This window comes from Ischnura elegans, chromosome 1 (assembly GCF_921293095.1).
Source record: "Ischnura elegans chromosome 1, ioIscEleg1.1, whole genome shotgun sequence".
In the NCBI taxonomy this organism is placed as follows: domain Eukaryota; kingdom Metazoa; phylum Arthropoda; class Insecta; order Odonata; family Coenagrionidae; genus Ischnura; species Ischnura elegans.
In genome coordinates, this window is record NC_060246.1 from 83437145 (window position 1) to 83449604 (window position 12460).

The 12460-nt window shown below is 42.6% G+C and overlaps 1 protein-coding gene across 1 annotated transcript in view; it reads left to right on the forward strand.

The window, feature by feature from the left end:
- LOC124164799 (mothers against decapentaplegic homolog 7) overlaps positions 1-12460 on the forward strand; it is a 293882-nt gene that overhangs the window by 26313 nt on the left and 255109 nt on the right. The window contains exon 2 of the mRNA XM_046542029.1: positions 4653-4706. Coding sequence (XP_046397985.1) covers positions 4653-4706 — 54 coding nt within the window. The remainder of the gene's footprint in view (positions 1-4652; positions 4707-12460) is intronic.

Here is a 12460-nt window from a genome sequence, read left to right on the forward strand (position 1 = left end):
AATGAACCCCCGTTATTCATGGTTTCTGCCTATTCATCGGTAAGGACAGTATTGATAAGTAGATAAAAAGCATGAGTTTTCTGCTCAATGATACTCAACTACTATCTTAGGGTATCGATCTGCGGATCTTTTGACGAAGATATTATGTATTTTAACCTGTTGTACTTGTGGTATAAGATAGGAATTCGTCGTAAAGTTGAACCAGATACTAATACTATTTAATGCTTGGCCGTGGTCTCGTTGGGTTCCAAGCCATACGAATTTTGTACCGTTGGTTTAGACTATCTTGCTTGAAAGCTTTTTTTTATCGGGCGAATAAATGGATATCTTTGAGTTATAATTTTTAATGGAAAATTTCATTAATCTATACTTAATATATGAAATTCATGGATGCGCTTCGTTGGACACAGAAAGCCTCAACTCCACAGTAGCAGACCATTCGTCGATGATAAGTATGCATCGATTTAATCGATTGTCGCGGTTTAACATCGAGAATAAAAATATTGAAAGTACCTTTGTGTGTCGTTGACATCGAAAGTCACCGTAGCATCCTTCTCCATAATATCGATGATGCATTCAATAGGTGGAACCATCGAGCAATCTTACCTGCGTGTATCAAAAAGACCGACTGGTATAAGCTGGCGCGGTGGAGGGCCAGAGGAGAGGACGGGGATGGGGCAAGTGGATGTAGTGTGGCGATGTCCTTGGAAACAAAGTGCCCACTAAAGGTCTCCTTCTCTCTCTCTCTCTCTTTTGGTTGCCTCATCTCATGTGCCTGCCTGGGGACCCACGCAATTTTTCCCCCCCGCGGGGCGACCTGAGGGGAGTGGTAAGGTTTTTTTATTCATGTGTGTGTGTCGGCCTTTCGCCTTTTTATTTCCGAAGACGAGGGAAAAAAAGTGTAGTAACTCACACGGAGTGGGGACGTATTATTTCTTACTGGAGGGAGGGGAAAGGCAAACTCAAAAGGACGTCATTTTGGTGGGTTCATTGTGGGTAACCCAAGTCGATGACTGACTGAGTGAGTGGGTGGCATGCCTAAATTGGGGCGAGTGGAGAGGGAGCGTGTTTTTTTTTATATATGCTGTTGGTTCGCTTGGGGCGGCTTTCTTGTTTTTTATGTGTATTATATCCCTCTCCCCTCCCCTCTTTCTCTCTCTATTGAACCATAAGAAATCGGCGAATGTGCGATAGCATTTGCTTAGAAGTCTCCGCGTTGTGTGAGGGAGGTCCATAAAACGTGCGCCCGGCAGCGGGCGTTGAAAAAAAGGAAGTGGCCTGTGAGCCGTTGGTGTTGGTAAATGATGCACTCTCATTTGGGTGGTCCTCAGGAGATATCCGGTTGGTCTAAAGAAAAGTTGTAGAGTAAGACATGTTGAAGTGGGAAACAAAGACAGAATTTTATTCCCTCCGAAGGGTGTCATGGAGGAAGAGGGAAAGATTTGAAAGAAAACTTGAGATTGTTACATGGATGAATTCTTATTGACCATCTTCAGTCAATAATTGCATTGAATTTATTAGCTGTTGACCGTTATCTATATTTTGTAAATAAGTAAACTATTTTTTCTGCTTTCTCTTCGCTACTGTATTTTCGCATTATCAGGAGGTAGAATTTTTATTAATTATTTCGGAGCCGAAAAGGTTTTTTACTCCTCCTCTAAAGTTGAACTTCTAATGTTTGAGAATATTTTTATATAATAAATGTTAACTGCTATGAAAATCAGCAATTACAAACTCTTCTCAATGCAACACCTACTACATGAAGAAACACGTTTCACGACGTTTCCGATCTTATGCTAGTCAAAAGAAGTTAAGGAAAAGGCTTGAATTTGATTCCCGACGCCTGGTCAAACAAAAATAAAAGGGGGAAGGAATCTACCTAAAAACCTACATGGTCGGCTAGAGGACAGTGTAATCAACGTGCCTCCAGTCGCCTCGCTTCCTTCCCTGCCCTGTCATCGTTCCCGAATCCACCCAGTCATTTTCATCGAGGGGACTACATCAGCGAGGCATTCCGGGCCTTCCTTTTTTCATCCCTGGATTCCCGTCGGCTCCAATTGGCGCATTCCAGGGGACGTCTTTCTTTTAAGGTGCCCGAAGAATTCAGGCCTCTCTTCGGCAAATGCGCGCACCTACAACTCAAGCTCCTTTCCTTCCTCACCGCCGACCACTCAGCACACCATCCCTCCTTCCCTCTTCACGGCATAGTCATTGGGTGCGCTCTCCGAAGCACTCTTCTTCTCGAAGGGACCACCGCCTTCTCTCCCCTTCTCCACAACAGGTCCTATAGTCTTTCCTTTCGGTCCGGCTTCTTTATTTCTCCCTTCGGGTTTAGACTTGCACGATGGGCGATTTTCGCGGACGAGGTTCGGTGGCTGTTTGGGCTTCGATATCGATGACGGGCATCAAACGATGATGGCGATCAAATGTTTGTCGATGTGGATTCTATTTCTATTTTCTATTGGGTATGAAAATTAATTCACATTCAGTACTTTAAATACAATGGATGGATGATAGACTATCGATATTATCGGTTGAATATTGAAAATCTGCAATTGGTCGAGTGGCCAATGTGTTTTCCATCTAAAATATATTAATATATTGATAATTGGGCCATTGGTGGTCGGTTGACCATGGACCTTATATTGAACATGCTGAACCATTCACTATCTCCTTATCATTGCCAGTTGGTTGATCATAGACAATCAGTTGAACATTGAGGCGATGAACGGTTGACTGGAACAGTGAGAAATCGTTTCATCATCAACAAATAATTGACAGTGTGAACTAGGCTGATAGCCTACTTAAAGTTTTCGAGAGTCCCTGCCTCATCGTCGTTGTGGGGATAAACAGTTGACTGTGACAGTGGGTTGACGATTGAAAAACCTTCCACAATCGATAATCAGTCGACAGTGGGAACCAGGTTCATCGTCGACATAAAGCCATCGATAGTTATCAAGAGAGTCACTATCTCACAGTCCATTATTCTAGCCCTCCGCAATGATTTCGATTAATGGACCACCACCTCGGGCCCTTGGCATCTCTACCCCTTGGGTAGGTTGGTATATAGGCGTCTAGAGGGGAGGGAAGCGGGGGGCAGGAGTGGAAGTGGGGTTGTTGTGTGGGCCGGCGATAACTGGCGCCCCTGCCTGCCCAGCGCAGTCGTCCCTCTTTCTCTCTCTCCTGCTGAGCCCTCCTCCTCCTCAAGTTTACCTTTCTGCCCCTTCTCCTCCGCGTCCACTCCTCTTTCTTTTTTTCTCCCTCCATTCGTCCTCATCCTCCGGCGGGCACCTTTCTCGATGGATTCCCGTCGTCGCCCGGCGTTGCCAATACAGGTTTCGAAGCCGTAGTGTGGGAAAAAAGTGAGTGCTGGGTGGCGCCTTCGTCTCGCAGACTGGGTGAAGTGCGGATTCACTTGAAGTGGATGGAATTCCTTCTCCTCTCCTACTACCCGAAAGTATAGATAAAGCTAATTAAAGTACGTTAAAATTTATCGAGACCATCTTCCATTATCTAAGCTGGCGGTTATTTCCGATGGCAATCTTAAATATCGCATACTTTATTTTATATGATCGTCGATGATTAAGAAATGTCGTCTAAAAGTATTGTTTGATAACTTTGTGTATTCCCCACAGCTTTATTTGTTACTATTTCGACCGCTTCAAAACTCCCGTGTCATAATGATGGGGAAATGCCGTAAGGGAATATAAAATATTTCCTCTTTGACTGTGAAACGTAAATGTAGAAACCGTTCGAGGTTGTGCCGAATTAAGCTGTGTGGAATAAGCGAAGTTATCAATGTATTTGTTTAGTCATGAGCAAGGTCACAAAATAAACGCGGAAAATTTCAAGAGAATAGATTTCGATGTATAGGATAAACAGGCCTCACACCAGGACTATCACAGCATCATGTTACATTTGTGCCTTTTTACTAATGTTTCTACCTACCGAATAAAAATCAGTGGGAGAAAATTGCTGCATAAAATAGCGCATATACTACAATTAAGTTAGCTATTTTCGACTTCCAATATCATTCGAAGAGAAATGGCAGCCGTTGACCATTATTAGTGAACGTTTATTATTAGTCGTAAATTACCGTTGGAGTACATTATTAAATGTTTCCATAGTCATTATCATAGTCCATAGAAAATGTTATGCCGTTGTGAATCGAAGGTCGCGGAAATTATGTAGGAGAAAATTTCAAATACAATTCGTAAATTTTGAATGATGGTGGCAAGGTTGACTTTTAGAGTAACAGGTATGAATTATATTTCGGCAGAGAACTGACAGAAGGTTAGACGTGAAAGTTAAGCTTGTTTGATTCAATCTTGCATGACTCTGTTCTTAAACTATAAAAATAAATTTTAGTGTCTGCAGACTATGCAGTGTGTCATTAAAATAAAGAAAACATAACGATCTGGACTGATACCATGAATACCACGAAGTGTTAGTATGAAAATAATGCATACTTAAAATGTTTTTTTTTCTCTTCTACTGTTTTACTTTTGTTGTGGTGTAAATATTCGTTTTTCTTTGAATATATCGATAAATTTGTTAAAGTTCATTCATATTTATTAATTAAGCAGTGCTCTGAAACTGATTTTCCAGAATACCTTTTTCCTTACGAACTAATTATATTATTTTTTTTACAGAATCTCCTCCCCCGCCTTACTGCCGCTTCGCGAAGGAGAGACTGAAACCTGAAGGTAATGTACCACAATTTCAATTAATTTTAATTTCAAACCACATTCAGATTAAGAGTTCTTCTTTGCTCCATTGCATCATGTTTTTCATATTTTCCTTAAATAACCTCGCCGTGGGCCGTCCTTTTGTTATATATCAGCATCCCTTCTCTCGTTTATTTGTTATTTATATCAGTCGGCAGTCTTGCTTTTCAGCTTGGTTCCAACTTTTGTGATGTCGTGTGTGTATTTAATTCCATAATCATTTAGGAATAATTTTTCTATTGTACGAGGAAATGCTAACTAGACCTTTTATCAAGATGATATGGAATTTGTTTAGTCTTTGTGTATGATGTATTTATAGTAATATTTATAATAATATTGCATTTATGGTTTTAATGCTCTTTTTTGGACCTAATTTGGATTGAAAAATATTACGAAGTTGAAAAAAAGAGGCCTGATGTACGAAGTCGCGGCGAAGACATCGTTTTTGTAGCGTTCATATACTAGAACCCGTTTTTGAAGGCTTGACTTAAAAGCATTGGCCTTCAAATCGGATTCAGGGAGTTTGCCGACCCTGGCCTAAAGCAACTAGTCCCTTACGCATGGTGCGCCCCTTTAAGGTTTCGTTTAAGTATTCCCCCGGGCCGAGCAAGTATTTTTCCCTCGAGGCACTTCCCCTTCAACTCTTGATTGAATTTATCGCATCGAACGGAATGCCACACGCGCTTCTATGCATGTGCCATGGTAGACTACGTTTCTGGTGGAGCTTATTTGACCCTTGGGCTGAAATTTGGTATGTAAATCATTTTTCATGATTTACCAAAAAAAGGTGCAAAAATTGAGTTTTATGTGCCTATAATTATCAAATAATCCGAAATGCTGACAAGATTCTTCGAAAAATATTCGCTCCATAAATTTATTTATTGTCTTCATCAGTAGCTTGTGAATTCTCGATACAGGTATGTAAGCGATGAATATGTGTTCGAGGTGCACAGATTGAGATCAGAGCGTTAAAGTGACCTTATCCATCATTGATAGAGCCAATCCCCTTTTAAACGTGATAGAGTTTTAAAATAAGTTATTTATTTCGTTCCATCTTGCGCATGACTTATGCATTTGTAGCGTGCCTACGAAGTCCCCTCCTCTCCCGCTGACTTTTCACTAACCCTCTCCCCCACGCTCCCTGTAGCAATTCGTGTGATTTATGGACGTCTATTTTGGTGCCTGGAATTAGCTCCCACCGCACAGAAACTGTTTTGCCGAGATCGTCGCCATAGTTGCACGCTATACGAATTTTATGCATTGAGTACCATCACAGCATAAAATATGTGTGGTTGAAGTTTTTTTGTTCTTAGTAAAAATTAAATCTGAATCTTATGCTTCTTTTTTGTAAATATTAGAGAATATCACGCAATATTTTTTCGACGGACGCGGAGATTCATCGATACGTACCCCCCCGTGATGTGAATCTCGTGATAGTTTGAGGATCGTCCTCGTTGGAAACATAATTCTTCAGGGTAAAATTCGTACGGAGAAGGCGTTGCCGCTCACTTGACTCATTTTTTTAATATTGGATACTCACTACTCCATGGGCAGTGTTTAGAGTTTTATGTTGGGGAAGGGGGGGAGGCAGCAATCCTGCCGGGTGTTCAGAGGCTATTGAATACCTCCCAGTGAAACGGGAGTGTCCATGGGGCTCTCCCATATACAGCTTGTTTAAATTAGCTTCTGAGAACAGTATTTTAAAGACTTTGTAACTAAAATGTTTTGGCATTTCTACAGGTTTCGTACTTATTTCGGACAAAATACCATTTATGTTGGGGGGGGGGGGGGGCAGGCACCCACTGAACCCCCCAAAACTCCGCCCATGAACTTCTCGCACCTCCTGACGTAAGGTGTATTCAGTGTCCTCAGCTTGCGCACCCTGCGGCATTGAAGACTCTCCACCCTCCCCGCAACGTTAACCCTATTACTCCCCTCCATTCTTTACCCCTCACCCCCACCCCTCGCCATTCTTCCCTTTGATCAATGTCCTCCGCCGCGACGACCAACAGGTTGCACTGTCGCGTGACGTCACCCGACGGCGGCTGGCCAAACTGTTCGCAAGACTCTCTCTCTCTCTCTCTCTCTCTCTGGGTGGGTGCCGTTGGAAGGCGAATTCGGAGCCGCCTCTCCCGCTAACAGGTTGCCGCGGGGCCAATCGAGTGGGGGAGGGGCTTTTGGAGGAAAGGGCCTTAATTACTCCCCTGCTAATATAATGCGGATTGCGCAGTTATTCGCCCGAGCCCACCCCCCTCCTCCCCCCCCCAACCTCCACCCCGCAAGTTCGACCATGAGGAATTCCATCCCTTTTTTTACATCCTGCACGTCTCGTGTCCTCTGTGAACTCTCCTGTGTCTGTTGTGCTTGAGTTTACTAGGAGGTTTAAATGTTATTGTCGCTGCACATTTCAGAAGTATAGCAGGCCGGTGCACTGTGTAGCAGGATCCACGGGAACTTATGACCGTTAATAACATACAGGCATTGTTTTAGAAGGAGGTATTCCCATTTCCGTTCATGAATACATGCGTACCATTTTCTTGATAATAAGTTATTTCCCGCTATGGATAATGATTAACTTGTTGGGGTCCCCGGAACGTGGACTCTTCCTCCTCTTTCTCCTGGATTTCTATTAATTTTTTTAGGACTTCGGCTCCGCAAGGTTTGGTTGTCTCGCCGCTCTGGTGGCCATCTGCGCTGCATATTGGGCGAAGCTCACTTGGAAGTGTGGAGTTACTACTGATCGAATCCAAGGTTTTCGCGGCGTTTCTCAACATTGGTATCGGCTTCAGGGCGTTCCTCCGCCTAGTCTTGTCTAAAAGCGGCGACAGTTTCTCCGGCCATCCTGATGGCGATTTTAGGTCAGAACTGAAGGCAGGTCAGTTCTGACCTGAAGACACTTGGAGGATGGCTGGAGGAACTGTCGTCGCCTTCAGGCAAGACTGCGTGGAGGAACACCCGAAAGCCGTTACCAATACCAAAACTTCGAAAGAATGTTTGGGAAGCGATCATGTAGGGAGAGGTACTTATGTCAGTCACGAGAGGTGGTACCCAACATGAGCCTCGCCGCGACGTTCTTGGTCCCATTAATCAACTAGATGCGGAAGTTTATGTAATTGTCGTTAATGACATCTTCCGCGTTCTCCTCTTCTCGTATTTTTTTGTCCTCCTGTGCTGATCTCTCAGTGTGGTCTATTCTGGTAAAAATCAACCTAAATTAACTGTGTACCTACTATTCGATGTGTTGGGAGTGTTGTTTGCTAAGCGCAAGTAAGTTTATGTCAAGGCTATTAATGGAGAGCAGTTTCCAGAGATATTTTTTGTGGAGGATAGAGTCGGAAGGTCATGTTTTCTGTTGTCAAACTGGAGTGTTGTGCGGTGTGAAAAAAGCATTTTACATGGCATCAATTATAAAATGTGATTACGTTAAAGTGACTGTTTGATTTGGTACATGATTAGAGATTAGTCACTATTTGTGGATCATTGAAAAATCATTGAAAAATACATGAAATTCAATAAACACAAGTTAGTTTTTTAAACTGGGGCTTTCATCTCCAGTTGAATTCGCTTGTACTCGTTCGTTATGGTGTTCGTTCCAGTTTCGTGCGTTCTGTTCTGTAATTACAATTCGAAATCTTCATTCAACGTGATACCTTGTTTGAAAACCATTACTCATGTTTTAGTTATTTTTGCCTTATTATTCTATTTCCCCTATTAGAGAAAAGAATGTTTTGGAAGCGGTTATTAAGGGAGAGGAAGATAAAATGATTCATAGATGGAATAAAGAGTAATGAGCCATATTTTGAATTGAAAAGGGGAGACCAATTGTGGAGTGTGGACAGGTAAAGGTGATTTGAAAAAGCACCTTGTAAACCTGCATTACTCTTTCGAATGATTTCATATAATTTTAACGTCCTTATGATAAGTATATCACGTCAAATATGGAAATTATATAATTTTTTTACCCGCGTTTATTGTAATGTCTGCCTTTTTCTACGGCCACGTAAACGAGTTTTATTCGATAGTTCACCAGTTTGTTATTTTGCATGTCCGGCGAACTTCAGTCGATGTTCCGTATTTTATGGCGAATCAAAAGTAATGAGGTTACTCTGGGGCATTGATCTTTCGTTTTACATGCCCCGAATCGCCCGTATACTTCGACATGCGACAGCGGGTGTCGAATATCGACCTGGCGAGGTCCAGAAGTAGCAACTCTCCCATATGGTAATTGCGCGCTCGTAATCTAATGGCACGGGCGTATTAAACATTCTTCAAGTTGCTTTTGTGATTCCACCATGTGAAGCTTCGGAAAGGGAAATGCCGAGATTCTGACAGATCACTTCCAAGTTTTTAGAATTACGGAATGAGAAAGCGTTTGTTTTAGGCTTCTGTTGACAGCGTCGTTAATTTTGACGTGAAAGGGTTGGCTCCAGTATTTCCGATGCCTCCTCTTTTCCTGGAAGTATCTGGCGCCTCGCCCTTAGGACCTCGTTCACTTTTCTGGGAAATTGAAATATCTGTGCTTACGACTCCCGGCTGGAGACTTAAGAAAAACCTCGGGACTCCCCTCTTCTATGTTTGAAATAGCGTGAGAAACGATAACCAAATACTCTCGGTTTCATTCTTGGTATTGGTTTGGAAGAAGTTATATTATCTTCTTGAGTGTGTGCTGGCATTGTGACTTACGGCTGCGAACGGTGGTGTAGAAGAACTAAGAAGTATGTTGTCTTCCATGAATTTTTCCTTCCCATTTCCAATACTGCTCGAGAACGGTTTCCACTTCAAACATTGTCCCGAAAACAATATTACAGTCGTTACTTCCGCTATATTTGTTTTGATAGCTCTCCCGGTCATTTGTACACCCACCGTGTTCTGGGCTCTTGAGCTAGGGAATGGGTTATCATTTTGACTTCGTATTTTTTTTCCTATCTATGGACGTATCTCTTAATTTCTTTTAAATAACCTTAAGTGTAATCTCAAGCATTGAAGTTTGAAGTCGAGAAAAATATCCTTCATACGCAGATAGGAGATGGGCCTTGAAATTTTACCGCCCTTCGATGGATTTTTTTAATCTGAATAATTAATTTGATACATTATTAGGTACATTTTCGCTGTAAATCCCAAGTCCTGAGGGGAAGAATAAAATGTCTATCTATGGTCAATTTGAGCAAGTTTTACTAACACAATTTCCAAGTTATAAAATTTTTGCCATCAGACGTAAGGGAAACGTGGTGGCCTAGTTGGCACAGCGCTTGGATTTTGATTGAAATGCTTCAGGTTTAAATCCCAAATTCAGGTGAATTCTTTTCGAAACCCCGAAACAAAAATCCTCGGAACTGCGAGGAGTCACTCGGGAAGTAACTGCCCACCCCTTCACCATGTTTGCACGTGATTCACACGCCAGTGGGTTAGTCTGGGTAAAGCGTTATCCTCACGTATTTAACACCAACTTCGGGGTGGGATCACTGAGTGAGTGATAATCAGGTGCCCGGTAGTTTTCAATCGAACCGATGATGAGCTCTATGCTGTTTTCATCCCCTCGGCTTTCCGCACCACCAGTCGTAACTTTGGCAGTGCCATTCTCCCCACACTCACCCGAGGGCCTCAGGATTCTCCCTGAAAGGCCCGTGAATAGGAGGGAGTCAATTTGGGTCGGAGGTGAGATTATGCTAATGCCCACGAAAAGGACCTATTGTGTCCTTTGATGGGGAAAACCATTGAACGGGGCCGAAAAAAAATATCACGCAACCATTCCTTCTTTTTTTCCTCTCTCATCGCTCCAACCTCGGCGATTTTAAATGCTCTTTATTATTTACTTTCCCCCTCCCCCTCACCTTTGCTTCCCATTGGGCCTTTTGGGCCCTCCGCGCCGTCCCATTGTTGGCGGGCCTGTGTGCTTGTGTGTTGCTGGGGTCCTTTGAAAAATGCTAAACGCGTGCTCCAAAATCTCTCCGGGACTCATCCCAAACCCTCTCAACACTGCCTCTACCTTTTTTTTCTTCCTTCCCCTTCTCCCCCAACTCCAATACTTTGGTCTTCCTCACTCACCCCCCCGCCAGACCTCCACCCGACTGGATGATGGAGACTATTGGTTTTTGGTGGAGGGCATCAAGCCGGGAGAAAGGAGACCCGTGTTGGTTGAGGTTGTGGCTGGGGCCACCTGGGGGTGCCCGCCCGCCCGTGGTTCTGCATCGGTCCTCTCCTGACAGAACAGCGCCCTAGTAGGCGATGATGAGGAATTCCCTGAAGTTTTATTTTATTTGCTGTTCGATGAGGCAAAAATGAACGTTTTGAATGGTGCCAGGCTCCACCCTAGTATTAGGACAAAATTTTGCATTTTCCCATTAATGTTTTGAAGTATTTAAATGGGGATCTGAGCCAAACCAAATGACAGAATTGTTTACCCTTGATGATAAGTAATGAAGCGCAAGGTAATTAGGAAGGTATCATTTTAGTTGGCAGAAGAGTGTTAACCATCATTAAAGCTACCAGAGACAGTACTTTCGGACTTGGGTAATTAGAATTTTGTTTCGGTTTAATTTTGTTTTGCAGGATTTTAATCATGTATGAAGAGATGTCTGCCCGTAGTCAACTTTTCACTGGCTAGTTTTTTAAAATTACTTTAAATTAATTATTTTACGGGGGTTTAAAGTCTCTGGACGCCGTAGTCAAGTGTTTGAAACTCATGAGAGGGTGAAATGTCATAGAAGTATGCACACTAAGGAGCAATTCCCGAAATAAAAATTCGTCGAGCAATAAATACTGTAGTTTGCGGCGTGAATTGGTAAAATTTCTTCCAGTTGAAATGAAAAAATGTTAATTTCACATTTATTCGTGTTACAAAAATTATTTTCATTTCAAACTAGGGCGAACATATTCAGTCCTATTAGATTAACCTGAAGCGCGAAATTTGGGGCAGTTGGTATTATTTATTTGGTCTTTTCAAGTTAGAACTGCATTGGCCCACTATTTTCGGCTTCGATCGGGAGCCGCATTCACGGGGCACTGGGTCCGCCGACTGTCTGTTCCAGACTCAGGAGAGGGGGAGGGATCCGTGGTCGACCGAATAACCCTTTCTGCCCTGCGTGAGGTGTCCTCACGAGACCCACACCACCGCAGCCCCGAAAAATTATGCCTCGCACTCCCACGCAGCATAGCGTCATAGCTCACTACATTTCTAGGTCTGACAGTTGAATAAATTGAAACTGATATTTTGCCAAACTAATTGGTATTTGCAATCGTTTCTCTTTCTAAAAGTAATAGAGTAAAGTAAACTTTATTCAATGAATGCTGGACGAAACTGAAATTTGTGCATTTCCTTTTTTTTTTTAACTATTATGTTTTGTTAACGGCTGGTGCAACGAAAGTGCTGGAACCTGGTTAAAATTGAAAAAAAAAACTTAATGAAACATGCTTACAGTTTTTTAGCGTGAAGCAGTTTCACAAATTCACGCGGTAAGCTACTCAACTTTTTGCTTGCACGTTATTTAATGTATAACGAATTTAAACTTCGAGCAATGCTCCTTATTGTGTGTGTTCTTCCATGGCACATTACCCTCTCATTAATTTCTCCTAATCCTGTTGAGGTGTCTTAAGGACGCTATACGCGGTGAATGATTATGCTGAATGATCGCGTTATCGTTCACAGGATCATGCGAGCAAAATAGGACATGTTCTAATTTTCACTGATTGATCATGCGCATGACGGTTCATTCGCGACTTTTTCCGTCTCACAC